The sequence below is a fragment of the Perca fluviatilis genome, chromosome 23 (assembly GCF_010015445.1).
Source record: "Perca fluviatilis chromosome 23, GENO_Pfluv_1.0, whole genome shotgun sequence".
In the NCBI taxonomy this organism is placed as follows: Eukaryota; Metazoa; Chordata; class Actinopteri; order Perciformes; family Percidae; genus Perca; species Perca fluviatilis.
The window spans coordinates 12,333,445-12,358,016 of NC_053134.1; the positions used below are offsets into that span (position 1 = coordinate 12,333,445).

At 38.5% G+C, this 24,572-nt stretch overlaps 2 protein-coding genes across 2 annotated transcripts in view; both read right to left on the reverse strand.

The window, feature by feature from the left end:
• Window positions 1–499: 499 nt before the first annotated feature.
• si:dkey-117n7.5 (uncharacterized protein LOC559444 homolog) lies at window positions 500–15,816 on the reverse strand. Its single transcript, XM_039791120.1, has 20 exons — window positions 15,776–15,816; window positions 15,634–15,669; window positions 14,199–14,234; window positions 13,965–14,021; window positions 13,611–13,682; window positions 13,303–13,374; window positions 12,683–12,718; window positions 12,497–12,577; window positions 12,357–12,410; window positions 12,148–12,201; window positions 11,977–12,039; window positions 11,826–11,888; window positions 11,573–11,689; window positions 10,266–10,343; window positions 8,253–8,306; window positions 8,085–8,133; window positions 7,069–7,281; window positions 2,236–2,292; window positions 1,070–1,255; window positions 500–892 (listed from the first exon to the last, which is right to left on the reverse strand). Exons 7-20 carry the CDS (start codon window positions 12,683–12,685, stop codon window positions 873–875), a joined length of 1,092 nt encoding a protein of 363 aa, XP_039647054.1. The 5' UTR covers window positions 12,686–12,718; window positions 13,303–13,374; window positions 13,611–13,682; window positions 13,965–14,021; window positions 14,199–14,234; window positions 15,634–15,669; window positions 15,776–15,816; the 3' UTR covers window positions 500–872.
• A 4,383-nt stretch (window positions 15,817–20,199) lies between these two features.
• col7a1l (collagen type VII alpha 1-like) overlaps window positions 20,200–24,572 on the reverse strand; it is a 59,227-nt gene continuing 54,854 nt past the window's right edge. The window contains exons 74-81 of the mRNA XM_039791002.1: window positions 24,338–24,415; window positions 23,509–23,553; window positions 22,989–23,063; window positions 22,562–22,618; window positions 22,407–22,451; window positions 22,163–22,261; window positions 21,236–21,286; window positions 20,200–20,854 (exon numbers count right to left, since the gene is read on the reverse strand). Of these exons, the coding sequence (XP_039646936.1) occupies window positions 20,843–20,854; window positions 21,236–21,286; window positions 22,163–22,261; window positions 22,407–22,451; window positions 22,562–22,618; window positions 22,989–23,063; window positions 23,509–23,553; window positions 24,338–24,415 (462 nt within the window). The 3' untranslated portion in view covers window positions 20,200–20,842. The remainder of the gene's footprint in view (window positions 20,855–21,235; window positions 21,287–22,162; window positions 22,262–22,406; window positions 22,452–22,561; window positions 22,619–22,988; window positions 23,064–23,508; window positions 23,554–24,337; window positions 24,416–24,572) is intronic.

A 24,572-nucleotide genomic window follows, 5' to 3' on the forward strand; every position in this document is an offset into this window, starting at 1 on the left:
GGTAAACACATCTTGCAGATCTATGAAGCATCTTTGCACGTGGGAGTACATTACAGTGCAGAATCGTGACTAATAGAGAAAGCCTTGTTGTTGGTGAAAGACTCATCAGTCTTTAAGGCAAATGGAATTTCTGCTTTAAATACTATTTTCAGGGAGCAACCTTTTGAGGAATTGACTTCAATTTAGGAAACCTGGTGGTGGAGCTGGTGCAGCATGTTGCACTGAAGACTAAGGCAGAGTATCCTCTTTCAAACATCAACCAATGACACCCTGAGAATTTAAGTTGTGTGTCGTGCATTTTCACGTTTCACACTGTCAGAAAAAAAAACCTTGAATGCGTGCTGCCCCCCACATCAACACTCACGCAGGAATCCCCTGCTAGTGCTGCGCCGGTCTGATGGAGAGTCCTCTAAAACAGTCCCCGCGTGATCTCCCTCACTGAGCCCCAGTAACACCCCCTGCCAAAGGAACATATGTAGTGGCAAAAGTGGCAGCAGGCAATCAGCTACCGGCTTCTTATTTCTCTCACTGCACAGAATGCAGGGCAACTGACAAAACATAAGAAAGGGGACTGAGCGTTACATAAAGAGACTCGAGAGGAGAGACTCGAGAGGAGAGACACGAGACGAGCACAACAGACACACAAAAAGAAGACAGATTTAATTTTTCAGTAGTGTGAATATTGATCACTTTTGACATTTCAAAAACATTAAAAATAAATTCACATTTTGACTTTCAACACTTTGTCCATAAAACAAAACAATAATGAAACCACTGTTAAAATGTATAAATAAATCCAATATAAAATACAAAGTTATGACATTTTACACAGTTATGTACAAAAGTTATTTTCTTGTATGGGGTTGCTAGTTTCATCTCCAGGCCTCGGTACCTGCGGAAGTGTAAATGCATTTTTTATTACTATCATAAAAAAGGGGAACAGAATATTATATTGTATTGAAGACCAGTTCTGCATCTACAGTGCCCTCCCATTCATACTGCACAACCAAAACCTTATAAAGAAGATTTCAATGTATAATTCATTTGTGATCTGAATGGTTCCCCCTACCTCTCCTCTCCTTCTCACACCAACTCTGGCACTCATGTCTTGTGGGGAATCTGTTTCTGTTGCCACCACAGCCCCCATACACAAATGGCCTGCATTCCCCTGAGCGAGGGTGGAAGTACCAGAGCAGAACATATTCTGAACAAGCCCCCTCTGACATCGGCTCCAGGCAGCGGTCTGCTGCTGAAACTGCATGTGAGGTGAAAAAAATATATATATTAAAAAAATACCCTATAAACTGAGATGCTGTAGATGTATTGTATTTCACCATATTTTAAAGTGTTGGATATGCTGCAAAAATGAAGGAAATGTGTCGGTATGGTCGAGGAGTGGGAGATCACAGACTACATTATTCCTACATGAGGAAGTCTTTCACACAAAAAATATGTATAGAGACCACTTGGGGCCACTAGAGTGCAAAATGCCTGGCGCAGCTATGACTAAGAAGGGAAATATTAGAGTACGTCTGACAACATTTCACACATTAGATATTAAAACCTGCAGTACCATTGAGCCAAGTGTTTGTTTAAAAAGGATGCTTGCTTGTTTGCTTTCTTATAGAGAGTTGGAAGAATAAAACAGCTAGCATACAATAGAGTAAATAAGTTGTCTTTTCTAGTGGTCAGACCCAGCTGATTTATTGTGGCTGTACTGGTTTTCCCTGATTCCAGTTGTGCAAAGCTAGGCTTAAGACCTATCACCTCCAACATCTCTGTATTGAACACACACACATTAAACTGATATTGATCTAACTCTCAAGAAGACAGTAAATAAGTGAACTTCCCAAAATGTCAGACTTTTCCTTTGATATGAATATGTAACTGTAAACTGACTTGCTGGCTGCTATCAATGTATTGTTATCTTTTAACACAAGGTTTAGTGTGAAATCCCATTCTTCAGTACACTTCAAATGTGTTACACAGCATACTTTTATTCATACAGAAAGTGCCTCATGAAAGCTAATGCAGGCTTTCAAACAATGGATTAAGTTTTACTCTGATCATTCTCTCCCACCTTGTGCTTTTAACAATTCCATGCAAGTCATTACTCAAAAATGATGATAATGGGAAGAGAAACAGACAGAAAAGTGAGAGTGATACACAGAGAAAGTAAACATGATAAAAACAAATTGAAAGACAAGAAGAAAATCAGTTGTCTTGGCCACTCACCAGCAGTGTTTGTTCCAAATACGCTTCTTTTCTTCCTATGTCCTGACTCAAGAGAATCTAAAGGCCCAAAACAACAACAATGACAAGTTTAACAGGTTGGTGGATTATATCATCAGTGACCAACAAAAAACATGTTGACTGGACCAACATTTAAAGAATGCCAGTTGTGTTTTGACTTATCTTAAAGTGCTTATATTATCCTTTTTGGCTTTTCCCCTTTCCTTTAGTGCGTTATATATCTTTTTTGTTCATGTAATACGTTTACAAAGTGAAAAAGCCCATAGTCCAAAGGCACTTACCATCTTCAAGAGAAAACACTGTTCAAAAACTGCTCCAAATAGCTCTATTGTAGTCCAGCCTTTACTTCCGTGACACACGTTATAATGTTCGCCTAGCTGCTAGCATGGCACTCCCTCATACTCTGCTTCTGACTGGCTAGTAGTCCTAACCTTGCTACTGTGCATGTGCGACTCCCAACAAAAATGGAATAGAAGTGCGATGCCTCACTCTGTAGCTAAAACAGAGAGCTCAACACACAGGGTGAAAAGAGGAGCTGCAGCAATGTGCAGTACAACAAAATATGGTATATTTTGACAATTAAACCATGTAACCCTATTCTGATATAACCTCTAAATACAATTATGAACCTGAAAATGAGCATAATATGAGCACTTTAAATTAGAGTGATCAACATTTCTCCAATAAGTTGTGCTCCATGGAGCGCTCATTGTTAGTCTTTTTGATCTCTTTGTGCAAACTTTCTGTAAATCTGCAACTCTACAGACTTCCTTTGAAGGAATTACAGTTCACGTCATATCCTGCTAACGTTAAAACCAGGGATAAAAGAGGGGGAAAACAAAAATTAAAAAGTCATAGAAAGCTGAATAAAACAAATGTATCGGTACCACAATAAATACACTAATAACTAACAATGCACTAATACATGCACTGGTTTCTAGTTCTTTGTTCTATGAAGTTTGCTGTGTTTGCTCTCTTTTTATCTGATTTGATCTAACAACATCACTTATATTGGCTGTTATTAAATTCAAGAAATCAGAGACACTTACGTCAAGGAAGGAATTGACCATGTATAGCAAATAAAGAAAGCTGAAATAGAGAAGCTGCAGCAGCAAACAGTGTTAGCATATCAGCTGATAGCTACACAGCTGGCTAACGAACCAGTGACTGTGAAGCATGAATGAAGCAGCTGATGCCAATCACTGACACACTGACACACCTCAGTGCTCTGCCTGAACTAACGCTGTGATTCATTTGTTTGATTAAACTATATATGATGTATAAAACTCACACTTTCCTTTTGTCTCCTGCCTTTTGTCTCGGATAACATGCCATTTCACAAATTCCTGTATCCCTGCACCCTACTGCACTCACACAGGCAAAAATAATGTGCCAAGGTGAAGCACAAGCAGTAGAAAGAAAAAGAAAGATTTTCCAATGAGGTGAGTTAATATAAAATACCGGTATGTGCTAAAGCAACACTGGTTAATAGAATAGATTTCTTGTAACACCATGCGGTTAAATGCAGCGCATGGTACATGAGGCAATTATTTTTTATTGAATTCCTTTTTAGTCTCCAGATTAAAGAGTAAATATTGATATGTGGACCACTGTGCTTCTGCACATTCATTATTTTGTACACAGAATGAGCTAAATGTCACTGTTTCACATCTAATGATTGTAATTTATGAATAAACATGCTGATGTTGACAATGGGCAATGACAGGCTCACTCTTTCATTAGTTTTCTGGCTATGTTTACCTGAAGCAAGAATTAAAATAAACTGGGTTGTGGAAAGCCATTATTGCCTGCGGCCTGTATTCGCTAATGAGCTTCATGAAATATTTTGTGATTAATTGGTACATGTTGACCATTGGTTTAACTTCGATGGCCTCCATAACAGCAGCACTCTTAGAGCTGAACGTGTTTTTCTTTGGTCCATTTTTGCCTTCTTATGATAGTTGGCAGTGTACGTTGGTGGAGAGGTGAGTACCTTTTACTATTTAGCAGATTGTGTGGTAACTAGAATAAGTGCTTCCCTCAGATCCCTATGTTTAACATGCATCCATGCAGTGGTAGAATGTATATGTGTATTTACTCAAGTATGTGCGTGTACTGTACTGTGTTTGTGGTACTTGTACTTTACCTGAGCCTTTTCTTTTCATGCCACTTTCTACTTCTACTCCACTACACCTCAGAGGGAAATATTGTACTTTTTACTCCACTACATTAATCTGACAGCTTTAGTATCTTTACAAATTAAGACTTTTGTACACAAAACACATATAGTTTATAAAATACAATGTTTCATTATGAATGAAACTACGCAACTATAGGCCTACAAGTATATCTGAAATGATTAGCTGATTAATAACTTATTTGATCGACAGAACAGTTTTGATCGTTTTGAGTTTTTAAAATGTGAGCATTTTTCTGCATTGAGTACTTTTACTTTTAATACTTTAAGTACATTTTCCTGATGATACTTACATACTTTTACTTAAGTAACATTTTTAATGCAGGACTTTTACTTGTAACAGAGTATTTTTTACAGTGTTATATTAGTACTTTTATTTAAGTAACTGATCTGAATACTTCTTCCATCACTGCATCCATGGCATATAGTAGTAAACTGACTTTCAACTTGATAGTTTTCTACCATTATATGCAAAATATAGTTTTTGAAATATAGAATTTGCGGAATATAGCATATTTCAAAGTCTTATGCTGTGTCTCAATTTGCGTACTTACACTTGCTATTTTGAGTGCATAAGTGCGTTCACACTGACAAGTATGTCAAAATGCAGTGCACTGTGGGTACCCAGATGTTGCACTCATAACGATCAAAAAGCTGAGTGTGGAACGCCTCACCTTCTATGGTCACCATCTTGGCTGCGTAGCCGAAGGGAAAGGACAACCAAACTTGTGAAAATGGCGGCTGAAGCTGCAGCGGTTGCTCCGAGGAACACCGAACTATACGTCGGTGGCGAAATCTCCCCATCGCGTGAAACAGTGAGCACACACAAGCAAGAAACAGTAAAAGCATGTTCATTTTTAATAAAACTGAAGTGAGAAAAAAAGCTGGCAGATCTTTTTGCGGGCAATAATAGGTGGTGGTAATGCTCCAGTCGGTTTCAATTCAGCAATAAAAAAAACAGCAGAAGCGGTCAAAAGTTGCGATTGTCATTTCTGGTAGGTGCATAACGGCCATTTGCAGTTTTAAGACACTACACTGTGAAAATTCACACTACACAAGTAAATTGAGACACAGCATTACACTATGACACTGATCGACCAGACAGTCCCGGGGGCGGTTCAGCGAAAAGAGGAGGCGTTTTCCGGCGCAAACGTTCCCTAGTGCTATTTTGCAGTTTCAGAAAACAATTCCGCCACTGACCAGGAAAAACCTGGTCTAAAGTCAGTGGCGCTAGTCTAAAGTTAGTAGCGTGTTATTCAGATGCTATTTTAGGGGCGCAAACCATACATAATTACAAAGAAAAATATTACTGAAAATGCGCTTCAGATGTTTGGATAGGTCAGGAGGCACTTTACAGTACAGTCCTTATAAAGTCCCAGCATTCTTTGTGGCTTGTTGTGTTTTACACATTTCCATGAATCATAGATGTGTTGATGACATAAATCAGGAAATATTAGAGGACTTAAGGAGACCTGATGTTGAACTACGCTGGGATTGGACACTCCGGCGGATTCTGGTCCTGGAGTGGCAATGCGCGATGCGCTCCTGATGGAGCCGGTGGACGGAGATGGAGTGGGGGGAAGAGGAAGGGGCACAACATGTGCAGGTGGTGCGTTTGGAGGCCCACGCTCCATGGCTGCAGCAATCCTCTCCAGACTTGAGAAGATGCGCCCGAGTGGCCGCAGCAACATCGCCACCCGGCCAAGACGGGCATTTATTACTTTGCCGCATCCCGGACAGCTCCCGCTGGCGTGCGCCAGGCAAATCCGCCGTTATAATAGCAATTCACCATGGAACAAGCGTGCCTGCTCTTAAAGGGAATGTGAGATGACGCTCTGATTGGTTTATTGCACGTTACGCCCAAACCACACCTAGCTACTTCAGACCAACCCATTTAAGATTTGCGTCGGGCGCAAGAGTCATTTATCCCGCCGGTATAATAGCAACAGCGCCCGAGATCCGCCCACAAAGCTACTTGCGTTTCACGTTTGATACTTGCGTTTCAGATCGTTAAAATAGGGCCCATAGAGTGTGACATTTAGCTTAGTTTTAAAACAACACTTCTGACTTTGACATTTTTTAACCATGGAAGGTAACCATAGCAAAATTATTCATGCTACGTCTCCATTTAACTCAGTGTTGAATCAAACCTAACCCAGAGTTAAACTGACTAGATACAGACCTATAAAAATGGATGGCAAACACAACCTCTACCTTCCTCTAAATGACCATGAAAGAAGCATAATAATATACTCTGAGGTGTCCCAATATAAGTAAACAATAGAAGAGATGAAGGGGATGGTATCGGTGATAAAAGTGTCCCTATAGTTTTTTTCTCCGAACACCTCAGAGTAAATTATTACTGTTGCAAAGTCCCCACAATCTCACCTAACACACCAGAAAAAGCTGCCTACATCACAGCTGTTACACATTAGTATGACATATGTAACCCTTTAGCTGTGACACACACTTGGTTACACTCTATAAATCTGTTGAGGGGACAACTGAGCACTTTGGAAATTGATGACATCTCAGGCATCTGTGTGTTTGGCCCATGGGCTTGGACCCTGCAAACTATTAGTTGTGTCAGTGTGTTACATTGAAATAATTGTTTTTACCAGTGCGGTTTGGTCGGATCACAGGGGCAGGACTGGTAATTTCTCCCAGCTTGTCTCCATATTCTTCCACTTCTTCACCTTCTTCTTCCATCTCTTCTTTATGGAGGTGATGGTGGAGGGATATCACCACATCATCTGGCTCATTTTTACTCTCAGTCACTGCAGTTGTTCCATCTGGATCCACAGACTTTACCATGAACTTGTATTCCAACCCTGTAATGATACAAACATAACACACAGCAACTAAGAATTATGCTTTTAATATTTTCTATCTTGTACTAATACAGCACCACACTTTGAAATAATAATAAATTATTCAGTGGCAAAGTTTGAGTAAATAAATCCGTCTGAGACCATTAAATTATGATTTCAGGTTTTAGTTTCTTAGTTTATGCCATCCAGACCATCTTAACTTTATTTATTATTTTATATTTGACTTCACTAGTAGTAGTGCTTTTTCTACTTGCAGTTCGCTGAAAGCACTGCAGCCTAATGAACAGAAACAGCAATGAAATCCAAAAAGTGATGATTTTCTTCTGCAAATACTAAGTATTTAAAAAGCAAAAGTCTGTGGTTAACATAGCAAGGAAACTTATGTTTCATAATGCCAAAATGTCTTTCATGAAAAAAGGTTGACAATACGCAGAACAGTCCTTTAAGTGTCTTGTAAGTGTGTAATGGATTCTTGGTGAGGCATCCCACTTAATGACAGTCTCGTGTTTGTGAATGGCTCTACTGTTGCTGGCACCATGGTGTGTGTTCCTCTGAGAGAACATAACAGATGGCAAAACACACACGGGTGCCATGCTGCTGCCACGGGAGCTCTACAACAAACACACACACGCACAATATGTAGGCCTGTCTCGTGGCACACATAGTATTTTCACTCTTGGATAAATGTACAAAAAAGTACATTGAGGGTTCAGAATGTACAAGTAACACACACACACACACAAACACACACACACACACACACACACAAGCATGCATGCACACACGCACGCAAACAATCTTACCACACTTTTCTACCACCTCCAGGGTGACTAGCTCCTTCACTTCTTCAGCCTTGACAAAGAGAATGACAAGATTCAAAGTAAGTGAATTCAAGTATTCATTTTTCTAACTTTATATACAGTATATATATTGTGTGTGTGTATGCGTGTGTGATTGTGATAAACACGTACTGAGAGTCCAGGCTCCCCCTTCTCCCCTTTTCCTCCTTCAATACCCAGTGTACCCTACGGTAAAACACATTTACAAATGCACGTGATTAATTACATGCTATCAAGCTATAAGTACAGTGGCACGAATAAGTTTATGAACCCATGCTAAAGTTAACTAAAAAGAGGAATAAAAAAAATAATCGTAATGCCTAAATTAAAAAGGAGGAAAAATTCAACCTTTAAGGACACCAATTTTCTTTGTGAATGAATAATGTATTGTAAATAAATAAATGTTCTTCCTTAAAATACAGGGGGCATAAGTAAGTACACCCCTATGTTAAATTCCCATAGAGGCAGGCAGATGTTTATTTTTAAAGGCCAGTTATTTCATGGATCCAGGATACTATGCATCCTGATAAAGTTCCCTTGGCCTTTGGAATTAAAATAGCCCCACATTATCACATACCCTTCACCATACCTAGAGATTGGCATGGTTTTATTTCAGTTAACCTAATAGTTGGTTGGATTTGCATTGAGAGATGATTTTATGGAAAGTAGTCCATGCCAATCTCTAGGTATGGTGAAGGGTATGTGATGATATATATTATATAGGATATATATTATAAGGAAGAACATTTATTTATTTACGATACATTATTCATTCACAAAGAAAATTGATTTTCACATTACAGTAGACAACAATGTAACTGTACATAACCCAACAAATTCAACAACAAACTATTTCCATAATTCCTATCCCATAATCAGAAGTGTGATCAATGTAGACATCTTCCCCAATCAGAGATGCAAGAAACAAACTTTTATTGCAACATAACTGTAAGGTTTTGTCTAATTATGAATACTATAACATAAATAAATAAATAAACACTATCACAGAAGTGAAAGAAAATTGTTTACTGTAAATACTGTAAAGGTTTTCTGTAGTATACACTACACTAATCTGCATCAATTTGGTCTTCTGGTTATGGCCGTAAGGACTCGTCCACATCACAATGTATGTTTTCATAGTTGATCCACCTTGGGAAAAATCTTCTTGCATGTCGAATCCAAGCCTGACATTGGTCAACAGTAATGTCATCACAAGCCTCATCCACACTAGTGTATTATACACACTGTAAGTTACCAACACTAAGGTTGTGGGTTCAAATCCCACTAAGGTCACATAAAAATCTCACGCGTTAGGGTGGTGATTCTGGAGTTTTGCACTGGACTATATCAGGCAAAATAAACAACTATACATTCAGTATATTAGGCAAGTGGATTATTGATTATATCAGTTATGAGCATTGAGCATAGTGTTAGTAAAAAAGTATAAGAAAAATCCTATCCAAGGTTATGCATGTACTTTGTATGACCGTAGCATATTTCAATGTAAAACTGGTCTTTCTACATGTTTTTTTGTACACAGTCAATGCCAGATGTATTTAGAGTTGTGAAAAGAGGTACTTTATGATGATCTGTTGGTTTATATGAACTTAAGGTAGTGAAATATTACCACATACTTGTGAGAATAGTACCATAGCATCTAAAAAAACTATTATCACATTCATGTCGTATTGTAGCAATATCTAGAGATGTAGATGCACACAGCTGAGTGAGAAAACATTTCTGAGACCAGCAAAAATACCACAAGTGTCAAAAAACTGGCGCTGAAGGTTTGTTATATTAATAAAAATACAATACACTAAAACAATTAAATTCAGCTATGTTTAACATACATACTAAACTACAATTATATGCAATATAATGTATAAAATAATAAAAAAAGTTAATGTACAATACAGTTACATTTATCTGCATGATCAACAAAGGTATCCCAAGAGTTTCACCAAATTGGCATGCTTTCAAAGCCTCATGGGAGGGTCAAGACATGGCTCTCTCCACTATATAAGTAAGAGAAGGGTGTGTGTGTGTGTGTGTGTGTGTGTGTGTGTGTGTGTGTGTGTGTGTGTGTGTGTGTGTGTGTGTGTGTGTGTGTGTGTGTGTGCGTGTGTGTTCATGAACGACTCTCACACTCTCTCCTCTTAGTCCTGGAGCCCCGGGTGCTCCCCTCTGACATGGTTTGGTTTTGCCCCTTCTGCCCCTGTCCCCCTGTTTGACAAAAATTAAAGTGAGCACAGAGAAAACACATTGTAAGTTCTGTAGTTTTCATACTATGCTAACAAGAATATGTATAATGGGATACAAAATAAAAACCAGCCCACTCACTTCTGAGCAGTATGAAAGACAAAGCAATTAGGTACATCCTTGGAATATCCTCATTAGAGGTTTTCAGCCACTCTCTGCCAACCCTGAAAGTCTGGTAATTGTAGCTGAAAGGAGCTTGAGTAAGATATTACTTGAAAGCTGCAGACGGAAATAGGCTTCTCTGTGTGTGTGTGTGTGTGTGTGTGTGTGTGTGTGTGTGTGTGTGTGTGTGTGTGTGTGTGTGTGTGTGTGTGTGTGTGTGTGTGTTAATTAAGGACATGTCTGTGCTGTATTCACTGCTGCAGTATACAGAGCGCATGCTGCCAGTCCCTCTGAACAAGGCACAGACATGGTGATGACTGTAATCAAGCTCAGCTCATCGTCCTGTTCATTGTGTTCTGCCACATTCTCACTCTTCTCTTGTAAGTTTCTTTTCTACAGAAAGGTATCTTTTTAAAGATTTGGACAAGTACCTGCTCTGGCCCATACGAGGAGTAACATTTAAATACAGTACAGCACTGGGTATTCTAGCTTGGAGTGGTCACGCATCATTGCTAATAATCCTTTGGGGCATATTATTGTGCGGTAGCAACATACTGTTATTGTCAAATTACTGTATCAAGAAAACTAATTATTAATTCATGTACATATTTATGTTTTAACCCTACCTGATGATCCCAAGAAAAACATTTATTTTGTTATTTTCTTGTCATATCAAACAGTTTTTATGTATGAAAGTCTGGCTTAAGTATGCCATTGTATTAAGATAATAAATGGGACTGATGCTGCTTACGAGTCTAACCACGTCAACTCAAGACATTTGAAGGTCATAAGATCAAAAATGTTAGTATAATGAGGATCTGACACATGCAGAGTAGACCTACCGATTAGAGAGATAACATTCAAATAAGTCCTTGACAGCTAGACTATTTTCAAGTTGTTATCTTGCAAAAATGACGAAGTAAAATTGTGATCATGACAACAGCTTCTTGATATAATAAGATAATTAATGTTGATAACAAGCCCACATTTTCTTCCCTTTTTCTTTCAATTTATCAGTACCATAAAGCATTATCAACACAATGTAAAAGATATAACTCAGGGTCATATTTCCCGAAATAGGAATACTGTACCTTAGGCCCTGTGTCCCCACGGGGTCCTGGGGGTGCTGGTGGTCCCTGATCTCCATCCATTCCTGGATTCCCTGCTGACCCCTTAAAACCTGGGAAACCTGGGAAACCTGCAGCACCCTGCATGGAGCGAGAATCTGTTGTTATGCTGTTCTTTGGCCTGAGAATTGAACGATATATCCAACTGTCCCGAGCACACAATCAGTGGTGATAATAGTTGGATAACGACCAGGGATATTAATGTTAATTTACTAACCTTGTGTCCTTTCACTCCTGGATCACCATCAACACCATTGGTGCCTCCCTGTCCCTTATCTCCCTAAAGTGATATCACATTATAAGAGTAGTGAGTTTGTATACGTTTGGGGAAGGGAGAAAGAGAAATATGTGCACACTTGAATGTTTACCTTGCGCCCTGTGAGTCCGTTCAGCCCAGGTATACCAGGGGTGCCGTGAAACCCCATATCGCCCTGTTTCGCATACACAGAGTTATCTACATTACTGACAGGATTTCTTCACATGACATTGTGAGATAACGTATAACTCAGTTTTGGTCTAGATGCTAATTTAGGCCTAACCTTTTCTCCATCCAGGCCTGGACTCCCAATACGTCCAGGTAAACCTCTGAAACCCTGTAACGGCAGGTAATAGAAATGGTAACATAGCAAGCGATATCATGCAAATAGAGAAACTGCAACTCCATAAAAGAAACTAAATAAAAGCAGAGTTTAAAAAAACAAAAAAAAAAACAATGAGTGGGACAACTGTGACAAATATCTGCCTCCACCTTCTCCCCCTTCTCCCCTCTGTCTCCTGGTAAGCCTGGTTCTCCTGGATCACCCTGTGAAAAACATAAAATTAAATAAATGATGATGTATTTTAAAAATCAAATGTCAGGATTAGTTATATAATGATTTTTCAATGTACCTGATTGCCCTTCTGGCCCAGCAGTCCCATGTCTCCTTTGTCCCCCTTGGCCCCGTCCCCTCCATGATCCCCATTGCGACCCTTAAATCACATCATGGGTGTTACTGTCAGTGAAGGCAAAACAGAATTTTGGCTCAAGTTATAATTACTGAATTTGTGTTTGCTTATGTTGTATTGTAGACCTACCATTACTCCATTGAGTCCCGGCTCTCCTGGATCTCCCTGTAAGAAAAGAAGACAATGTCATACATAGAACTAACATACAAGTGTTGAATGGTTAAACTAATGGAGCTCAGCGTAAGTTCTTACAGGAAGACTTCATATTCCTTTTTCATCACTCCTAATTGATCAGCTGTTTCATGGCATGTCACTTGTCAGTAGTCAAATCAGATTCAGCTGTGTCGTTGTTAGTAAACCAATCAGAGTCGGCCATTTGTCACAAGCCTATCACAGCATGACATCCTGTTTTAAATCTGCTCTCTCCTCTGTGGTTGTCAGTTGTCGTTTCAGGAATAGAGTGCGTCCCGCCTCCTCCCCTTCAACCACCTGTTTTCTCGCCCACGGCCTCGGGTATAGTCAGCGCTTGGCTATCGATTGGTTCCTGTGCACCTTCATCACCACCACCAGTGTCTGGACTCCATCGGGGGATATGTTTGGGTTTCAATACCCCTTTATGACATATGGTTTCGATGGAGTCCAATTTCCAGAGACTTGTTACATTTTCATGTTTGTCTGTACAATAAATATGTTCATATTTGCAAGGAAGTCTCTCCTGATTGAAATGTTGTTGCAGTGTAAAGATTTACCTTCTGGCCTACTGGTCCTCGTGCTCCAAAACGCCCTAATGCCCCCTTAGTGCCTGCGTCACCCTTTATGCCCTTTCAAAAACAATAAAAAAAATACTTCCATTATTATGATTTTTTTTGCAGTCCCATTAATGACAAATCAAAGTATAAAGCTATTATATAAGCAATTTGATAATTGTCTTGTCAGAGACTTAATCACGACCTGTATAACATCACTGCTGTGAATTGCATTTCCATGCTTTAAATGTCTCGTGGAAAGTATTCTTATTTTTTGAGTTTTTTTTAATGTTTGCATCAGGATTTATTACCTTGACTCCAGGAGGACCGTCCTCGCCCTTTTCTCCTTTGTCACCATCAAAACCTGGTGGGCCTCGCTCACCCTGAAACAAAACATCTACTCAATTCTTCATAGGTCTTTATTTGTTTACTTCATGTGTGCTTTTAGATTGTTTGTATATCTTTAGTACTCATAAAACATTTCCTCCTAATTCCTAGGTGTGTAGCCTTTGATTGTTTCAGCTTTTTTCTTCTCTTATTTATTGTGTGTATTTGTCGACTTGGGTGGTGACAGGCTGAGTACAATTACCCTCGTAAGAATAAATAGAGTGGTTTTGAATTGTGTTGAGTCTAAACCAGATGGCAAAAATGATAAAGGATCTCACCGCTTCTCCTTTGGAACCCTTAGATCCACGGGGTCCTTGGATTTGAAGCACACTCCCCTGTAAGAAGGTATTAAATTGTGAATAATAAATGTAATCTGTAACAAAGGATAAAGCAAGTAATGCAAATTCCCATGGAAATATACCAAGCATATCAATCATTATGCTGTACTTCTTGTCTGTGTCCAAAAAACTGCATGTGAAAGAACTGACAAAGAAACATGAAGATCATCATACCCTTTCGCCCCTGACTCCAGCTAACCCACGTTCACCCTGCAAAAAAACATGCTTTTTAAACAACTTTCCAAACATGATTTAATGTTAATGTGTCAACAAAAGCACATTATATTACTTTATACAATTCAAATTCAGTTCAATGTAATCAGCCTTTGGTTGTTGTACAGAACATGTTGTACACAACATGACCAAGTTTTAGTTGCATTTTCAGGAGGACACGAGTCACTCAGTTGTAGTCTTGATCTTTTCCGGGATTGCTCCGTTGCTGCCGGAAATTCCCCCGGATGTCACTCTTTTCGGCCGGATGTCTGTTACCTTCAGCTTTCTTTGTGTTGGAATTTTAAACTCCGGTGGATTTATGTGGACTATGGTTAACTGCTCCTCAGATGTCCGCCCGGCACTTACCAACACCCAAGACAATTGTGATTGGTTTAAAGAAATGCCAATAAAGCACAGCATGTTTTTCTCCCATCCCGGAATGCTGTGTGTGGAATGCTGGACTGTAGACCATCCTCCACAGCGCTGTGGAGGAAGGTCTGGCAATGCAAGACTAATCAGTTGTGACACTTAGAGTAGAGAAGAAACAAGGCAGTGGCTGAAAACTGAAATCACTACTGCTGACACTTCAAAATGATTGGCACATTCTTATCTTATAAATGAAAAGGATTCTGTACGAGACATTGAACAGACATCAAAACATTGAAATGTAAATGTGGCCCTCTTTTATTCAAACCTTGTACCGCACTGCTGACGCAATAACAGCCAGTCATGTGGGAATCATCTTAGAAATTGCAGCACCTTCATAAGTTTTGTGAACCTGGTGTATAGATTTTTACAGACACTGCTCTGTAAATAGTAAAACATGAAGTTACTAGATGCAGTCCTTTTGGTGAACACACTTTGGGGATGAAAGAGGTCAGAAAATAGCACAGAAGTTTACATGTATGTATGTTGCCTGCTTCATCAGATTCCAAAATGAGCCCAAAAATCTATTATCTATCTATCAATCTATCCATAGTGATGTAATAGTTAAGGATTTGACGTTGGGTCCCTTGGTGGAAAGAGCATCTTTTAACAAAACATTGCTGGATAACAAGATGCATCCCTTCCCACTACAGTCTCCCCTTCCTAAAATGGAAATTTCTGCAAGACAACATGTCCTGCTGGGTCCTCACATCTCAATGCAACTTTTATATTTTAACCTTTGGATGAAGTTCAACAGGTTGCTTCAACATCAAATTCAAGGAATTTTATTTAACTTGCGAAGTCTTGTTTGCTGAAATGAGAGACACCAAATTGGCATCAAACATTGTAGTAATCCAGTTTTAGCATATCATTCATTAAGTGAGTGAGTTAAGTGAAGGAATCATATGAAGATGCATTTTTAAAACATGACAAACACAATTGTGACAAATCATGTGAAATAACAGCTCACCTTTTCACCTCTGCTGCCAGGCAAGCCTTTTAGACCCTAGTACAAAAAGGGATCAAATGAAAGGATTTTGTCTCCAAGTGAAACTCTAATAGTCTTAAATGAATTGTTATACTCAGTTGTATGGTTTTGAAAAGTTGCTTACTAAATGCCCAGGAGCTCCTTTAATACCTAGAGTGCCTTTTTCACCCTGAAAAGAAAAGACATTTTGAAGTGTTCTGCATAATTCACCAACATTACAGGACTGTGCTAAATACTGTAGGTAGAAAACCAGAATAGGTAGAGCAGGTACGATTAGATCATCCTAAACTGTCTCAGAAACTGGTCAACAGTGAGGTGTAATATGTAAATTTTTAAAAAAAAAACTTATGTTTTTTACATACAGGATGGTTTCTATCAACTCACCTTGTCTCCCCCGCAAACCACCAAGCACCAGGTTTTCTTTTTTTTTTATAAAAAAAAAAAATAAATTTTTTTTTTTTTGGAAAAAAAAAAAACCCACGCACCATCCAGGAATACTGTCACCCTGATCAGGACAAGAGAAAGTCATCTTTTTACACTGCACAGATCAAAATGACAATAACAGTATGCTGCTACAAACACAAAACTAAGTTCTTATAATATTGTGACGGATTAAAGGGCCAAACAAAATAAAAGTAAATGCTACTCAAATATCATATATACATATATACGTATATAGAGTACCTTTTCTCCTTTTCCTCCAGGAACACCAGGAGGACCCTTTTTAGAGAGATGCAGTGGTAGGGTAAGAAAATTTGACTACACATCATTTCAAGTTGGCAATCAATAAGATAAAATGTCCCTTATATCATATTATGATAAAACAGAATCAAATCCTTATTTAAAGATGTTTAGTCATACTTCAGGAAACTATTGCCAAGTGTATCAGATTATATGTGTACTTCTTTTAGAGTAGACAGATGATGACAGATCACTAAAATCGGACACAGCTTATTTTCGTACGTGAGGTCCTGCTGCTCCTCGAAGTCCTGGAGCTCCAGGTGATCCATTCTTCCCCCTTTTACCCCGGTCCCCCTGCATCAACACATAAAATCATTGAATGTCTCTTTTAAAAACCAATAACACAACCTTCTCTGTGTATCTATTTACACGCTTTCACTGTCTTAATTTTTCCTGATCAAAGCGAGCTAAATGGTGACTTGTAAGTTGTTATATGATGATGTACCTCTCTGCCCGGCTCTCCTGGGTCCCCTGGGGGGCCCCTAAGGCCTGGGGAGCCTTGCATGCCTGCGCTACCACGGATACCCTGGATGCCCTGAGCACCTGGAGGCCCTGGCTCACCTGGTTCACCCTGGGGTAAAGAGAAAGAGGAAGAGGGACAGAAAAACAGACACAAATGAAATGTTTGGGAGACAAACACACAGTTAAATGTCGCTTGTTTAATGAAATGTAATTATTCAGCTATTCTATTACCTTTGAATAATTGATTTCAAATAAAGGCCTTCTTTCCTTTATCAGTTTAAATGCTCAAACACAATTTGAAATGACTCACTGAGCCAATTACATGTGCTAAATTAAAACCGCAATGAGAAGCAAAGTCAATCAACAAGAACACGATGGGAAAGACTGCGGGGATTAATTGATTTAGAGGGATGTTATAAATAAGAGATTGCTTGTATTGTTTTGCTTGAAATTTCACCTTCTGTCCCGGAGGACCAGCCTGGCCTTCTGGACCTCTGTGGCCAATGCCTGGCTCTCCCTAAAAACACAAACAAACATATCTATAAGATATTTCATTCCTTTAAAATAAAATCTCAACTCCCAGATTTCACTGTTACTAACTAAAATAACAAATAACAGCTTATAAATATTTACCTTTTGTCCATTTTCACCAATTTCCCCCTTAAAATTGTGGACATAAACATTTCAGTTAGAAAGTGTGCCTCAGCACATTGTTTTTCATGAGCCAAAATAAACCAACACAGAGGAATTTGAAATAAAAAAAAAAAACACACACAAAAGAATAAGCAGACTTGTCAGCATGTTTAACAAGGGGAATTATTAATGTCTGCTTTAATCTACTGTCTCACAGTCAAACAGAAATAGAGCAGAAGATGACATCAAAGGCCTAGACTCAACTGGCAGAGCAGTTCCCCCTCAGCTCTGATGTCATTGCTGAGACACTGGGGGTAGGTGGGGGAGAGCAGCGATGATATTTTTATGAACTGGTGGCACATTTCGTGTGGCGACTGTCGTTTTTGTACAGTGATCTCAGAATGATGAAAACGATGCTTTAAATTAGTATAATCAGTGAGATATCAGTGACTCAGTAAATCCTGGAAATGGAGGAATGCGGTTCAGTTTTTATGGGTATTTCCGCCTTTAATGACAGGAGAGCTCAGACATGAAAGGGGAGAAGACACGCAGGAAAACCGTCTCCGGTCGGACTCGAACCGTGGACCTTCTGCATCGAGGAATAAACCTCTATTTATGTGCATCTGCTCTACCAACTGACCTAACCGGCCATAAATGTAGCTCAGTTTTAATGGTGAGTTCACCCAAAGTACAAAAGCCTCACTCAATTCTAGTGGTGTCTACCCATGCAGATAGTTTTTGATTTTGATGTGCTCATGTATAAGTTTCAGGATCTAATACCTGCAAAAACTAATGGTATTCCCATCAGCCTGGATCAGCCTTTGTCTTTAATGCAAATGTTAGCATGCTAGCACACTAAACTAAATGGTGAACATGGTAAACATTATACATGCTGAATGCATGTTAGCATTGTCATTGTGACCATGCATTTAGCTCAAAGCACCACTATATTGTATCCTCACTTAGCTGCTAGCATGACTGTAGACTCTTAGTCATGTTTAAATGTAATTATTCAATCCTCCGACCACCACAAACTAAACTCCAGAGAAATCTCTAAGAAATGTAACTCAAATCTGGCCAAATGAAACAAAAACTCTTGCACAACTAAATACCTGTAGGTACATTAAGTAAAAACAATGTTTTATGATATTTGGGTGAACTGACCCTTTAAATTAGTGTTGCTAAAATTCAAACGCTTACGTTTTTGTGTATTAAATTACATTAAGTCGGGCTCAATTTTGTTTTATTGTTATCAAGTCCTGTAATATTAGAGTAACTGACATCAACATGGAATGTTTACCTTATAACATTTCTGATTGTGCCTTTGGCTTCACAAGGGCGTAACATTTTATCTTAATATTTAAAATATCATTAGTCACCTTTCGTCCTGGTGTTCCACTCTCACCTGGTTGTCCCTATTATATAAGACATGTGGAGTACATTAATGGACATTTATTCTGCCTTCTTTTGAACGTGCAGAACACAAGTTGAGTATTTCATAATGATGAGCATGTTATGAATACTTTAAGCCTTTACCTTCAGGTAAAAATACTCTGGAGGGTACGGGTATGGCTGTCCAGTTTCTTCATCATAACCCCCCTGTCTCCCCCTCTCTATCTCCGCTCTCCTCCTCTCCCACTCCTCCCTCTCCCTCTCCAAGTCTCTCTCCCCCTCCTGCTCTGTTCTCTCCCTCTCCATTTGTTCTCTCTCCAGCTCTTTCTCCCTCTCTACATTTTCTCTCTCCAACTCCAGCTCGGCCTCCCTCTCTTTCTCCAGCTCCTCTCTCTCTCTCTTCATCTCCAGCTCCTCTCTCTCTCTCTCCATCTCCAGGTCCTCCTCCTCTCTTCCCCTCTCTCGATCAATGTCCTCCTCTGTCTCCCAGTCATAGTCTCCACTCCTCTCCTCCTCCCCGTAGACTGGATCAGGGCCTGTTTCTGTATACCCATCAGTCTCCACTCCCTTCTCTTGTTCCATTTCCCGCTCCTCCACTTCTTCAGCTTCAGTCTGTTCCTCTCCTCCACCTTGTGTTTCTGTATCACTGTATCGCTGCCTCTCCCTCCGTTCTTGCCTTTGCCTCCTGGTGTGTGTTTGAAGGTCAGAGTTTTCTTGCTTTTTCTGCTAGAGAAACACGTTTTATGACAAACCAATGTATCTAGAAGTTGCACCATCTTCATTTGGATTAATACTTATTTCTTATCGTTGATAACGGACTTACATTCCAGCTGTAACCTTGAGCTCCAGAGGAAAGATGCTGAAATTAAAGATGAAGGGGGCAAGTGTCATATATGGGCCACATTTAGTGATCATTAAATTGAATTTTCATACTTTATGTGATGCAATCTGAGTCACATGTACGAAGTTTAAATTTTGAAGACTGGACAAAATTACTTTTTGTGCCTCGTTGAAACGACTTCTTCCACCTGGGGCACCTGGCATGAACACCTACAATATAAAAATGATTACTACTGCCATTTTTAGTATTAATCACTGTCTACATAACCAGGTGACACTTACCATGGAGTCAGGCCAGGGGGCGCTTTTCTTCACCCTGATTTGGGATTGAGGCACCTGTCAAGCCCCCCCAAAACTCCTCATGAGCAAATTTATCACAATCATTTTGATGCTTCCTATCAAACAGCTGTAGTAATGTGTGTGCTTTGATGTAAAAGAGGGTAAAAATGTAAAAAAGAAAGACACAGACTTGCTTAGAAAGTTATTTGAAATTTTTTTACTGAAGGATACATGCACAGAGGTTAAACAGACAAAACAACATAATAACAGAACATTTTCACCAGTGAAAAATTGGTTTGTTCTGGCTACAGATATGCTTATATGCCACTACATTCTGAGTAATATCATTGGCGTTCAAAGGTGTTCGGTGAAGTAAAAACACAATAATAAAAACAATAAATAAAATTTCAATACAACTTGTCAAAAGTAAATTTATTAAAATTGTTGGCACAAGGTTTTTGTGTTTTATCTGATGTGATATTTATTTGTTACAGATTTGTCTTAATAAATAAATTAGTAGTTGTAGATGAGGTAAAGGCTACACTGTGGTTTACTTTAAACAAAGTGAAGAATGAAAATAACCCGGACATGAGAAAAAAATTCTGATAATTTAACAGCAGTGCCTGATTTTCTATAGAGTGCTACTTGAAATAAAAGCCATCATACAAGATATGAACTTTGGCCATAGCTTTGGGTCAGTGACTTCGTCTCTGTGTGGAAAGAAGTCCTTCCTCAGGTTCAGGGCTCCTCATCAGCAAAACAGTTCACAGTTTATTCACACGCTCCATGTAGTGTGTGCTATCTTATGAATGCTTAACACTCTATAGTCACAGTCTCTTGGGACTTAAGAGACATCCTGTTTAAAAAAATGAGAGAGAGACAAGTATTAAAAGTAACTCTCTGGAATTGACTACTATTTCAGCTCATTTCCATTCAGGTAAGCTTTAGTGAAATCATGCTAAAAGCATGCTGCTCAGAAATGCTGTCCTGTCTCATGCTTGGTAATGTCCCTATGATGGTTTATTTTCATTCCCACTGTATTCACATTAGCCTTATACAAGCATGTGCACATTTTTTAGCACTGGTGAAAATTTCATAGGAAGTAGAAAGAAGAAAATATGATTTCAGGCGTCTTGTGTTAAGTTTATATAAAAAAGATTTGCATTCCAAGACATGCGAGGGGCTTCAGAAACATTCAGTTAAGATTCAAGTCTTTCAAATCAAATCAAAGCTCTACCTTGTCTGGTTCATCTGTTGTGATGGGAGGTGTAGGAAGTGAAACTTCATCCTGGTCATTGACAATAAAAGGAGAGATAAGAATGTGAGAGTGAAGGTAAGAGATACCGTACCAGTCAAAAGTTTGGACACACTTTCACATTCATTTGAATTGAAAAGGTATATATATATATATACATACACAGTATATAAAGTATATACAGTATATATATATATATATATATATATATATATATATATATATATATATATATATATATATATATACACACACAACCCATCCATCAATGCCTAAAAACTGCAGATTTACTACTAAAAAGGTTTTGTTCAATTTGGTATTTATATGTGACATAATTATCTACTAAAAATATAGGGAACCCCTGTTAGACCCAAAAGGCTTTAATGTTTTGTATGGTTATAGCTTAATTTGAGAGGATACCTCCACTCCTTGTTTTAAGAACTGGCTCAATGATGTGGTTTGCTGTCTTTGTTAAGGTGGGGTTACTCCTCATCTGACTCATACTGTAACTTTGTTAACTGGGGTCCCTTAGTGATATATCATAAAGTAAATGGACTGTGACTTAGTAGTATGTGTTGATTTATGTGCTCTGAGTGTGGCTCTATATACAGCTTATTTGAACTTTGAAGTTTCTAAATCACACTCGTCACCACACTGAGTCAGTGTGCAAACAAGTTCAGCCTGTCTGGACATTTCATCTATACTGTACGCCCGCGATGGACACTGGAGATAAAGCATTTCTTAGCATGCATGGTCAATTTTTCTTTATTCCCTGAATATCAGTGGACGTATTGGGATGAGGGGTTTTTGACCTGTTTTGTTGTTTCTTGGTTGTGTTTGTGTACTTGTTAAAAACAAAGTGCGAAATAATAAAATTGTGTAATACATCATGCATTGAGTGTAGATTACCTGTGCATCTATTTGTCTGTTTGTGGAGGATGTTAGAGGATAACTGGAGGTTCCCGTCAACGTTTCTAACTGGGCAGGACTGTGTGTGGGTTGTTCCTCCTACAAAAAGATAAAAACACCATAATTACGTTCTTATTCTTCATAAGCTCAGGTGTCTCTCCTTACTTTCTATCAAAATACCGTCTTACAACAGTGAATCACTTTTTGTATTTTCATCTGTGCTACATAATTATTAATGCCACACCTTTTTATCCACTGGATGGGGAATTGCATCTGTTTGAACTTCAAGCTGCATATGATACAAACATGGAACATATTTTACATCAAAAATGAATCATACATTTTTTTTTACCAATCCAGCTGAAACAGATGAGAACATGTTGTTTGAAGCAAGTTTACCTGTCTGTTGTCTTTCCTCTCCTGAGAGGTCGCAGGGTAATCTGAGGAAACTTTTTCCTGTTAAAAAATAAATAATAATTTCATTACAACTTTTAAATATTTACAACCTACAGATACTCCAGTGGATGACGCAAAGAGCAGATGCAGTGGGCTGTAATGACAAAGTAATTTATTCTTAATGATTAATTCAGGTAGTGGGTGTGTCATTAATCAACTCTCTCCAGTGCTTAGTGTGGGCATAGATGAGATGCTGCTATTTAAAAAAATAATAACCTAATTTGATTATGAGTTTGACAGGTCTGTTAGCAAGAAGCCACCCACCATGACAACGCTCCAAATCTGTAACAACCCCACGTCATCAATCAACACTTTAAACTGAAGTTTCCCACAGTTCATGAATTAGTCATTCATTGCAGCAGCTGCCTACCTCGTATTCATAACCGTATTCTTCGCCGTTATAAAAATCCTCTTCCTCTTCTTCTTGCGTGTCCTCCTCACTTGTCTTTGGATAAATAAGAAGTGATAATAATTACAGGAGGATTCTGTTACATATCATAATTTAACATTTGTGTCAGTGGCTGGAAGAGAACAATGCCAAGCGTTTACAAAGCAACCCATTATCAAACAAATGCTGGTATCAACAAATGCATGCTTTTAGTTTTACTAGCCACACCATTTATACAATAACTGGTTAATGGTAATTAGTTTGTTATATTTAAAAAAAAAAGTTAGTTATGATTATTTTTATGATGTTTAAGTACTAAAAGTTATTTCTACATAAAAAAATGTTTATGTTAAAGTCATGTTAGCGACAGCCAGTGTCAGAAGTCTGTGCTTACATTTTGCAGGGTGAGATGGCTGTGTTAGTTGGTTTTTATTTTGTTTAGTTGGGGCAGAAGTGAAGTTAAGTTTTTAGGTTTAGTTTGGACCCCTTCAAGGACATTTACCAGGCGTTGTCTCTGCCTCTTATGTCGTCCTTTATTTCCTTTGCCCTGGTTAAGTTCACAGTCGGAGAGAAAAAAGATAAAGGTTTCTCATGCTTCAGACGTCGATGATGATGATAAAAGTATGAAACTACGAGGTTGATACTGTAAGTTGAGGGAGATATTTAAGAGGGTAATAAGTACTCAATGAATATCAAACATGAATACAACAGCTTAACATAAAGATGTGTAGGAGCCCTTAGTGTTAAAGTTACCAAAAAGGTTTAGACCTATTTGTATAGGACCACACTGGCGGTTTTGCATGTATCAACCCATTCATTACAAATCAAATATACTTGGAGGCTTTCCATAAATCTATTCAATTTTCTCATTAGATTCCAATATATTCTGTTGTAACGTGTTGCTGTATGCACTTTATTGTCAAGCACATTTACTTTACCTGCAATGAGATGTGCTATATAAATAAAATTGCCTTGCCTAGATTGATGTCCTTCCTTCCAGACAGCCACTGACTTTGGGTCATGACAGTATTCATCGGTTGTTGTCTTTTTAAATGTTTTATGAAAGTGCTGAACTATACTCTGTAAGTTGATTTTCATACTTTAGTGACATTAACTGAAATCAGTTAATACTTGGAAGGTAGGAAGGTTGAGCTAAAACATGCAATACTACTACGCTCCTTAACATAGTATTTTATGTTGAATATAACAGATAAAACAATACTCATGCATGTTTTTGATCAGTCAGGGGCAAACCCAGTCATTAATGATTACAGATGATGATGATGAGGAGGATGATGATGATGATGATAAGATGTCCATGATAGCTTTACCTTCTTCTTCTTTTGTCCCGAGTTCTTCTTCAGGGAGTCTTCCTGAGTGAGGAGAACCGCCACAGTTTCTGAAACCGTCTGACATGCACATTTTAATTTTTTTTTATCATTTTTAATCAGCAGAACATAAATGCTAGACAAAACAAACTTTGTCTGACATTTGAGGTTTTCCATACTTACCATTTTTTTACTAAAACATGACCAACCATTGTTTTTCCTTACATAATTTGAAAGC

Coding starts and splice junctions, on each gene's coding strand:
- si:dkey-117n7.5 (XM_039791120.1), bottom strand. Junction 8,134..8,252: donor AGGGGGAGCCTGGACTCTCA/GTACGTGTTTAT, acceptor CTCTTTGTCAAG/GCTGAAGAAGTGAAGGAGCT. Junction 893..1,069: donor GTGTGAGAAGGAGAGGAGAG/GTAGGGGGAACC, acceptor ACACTTCCGCAG/GTACCGAGGCCTGGAGATGA.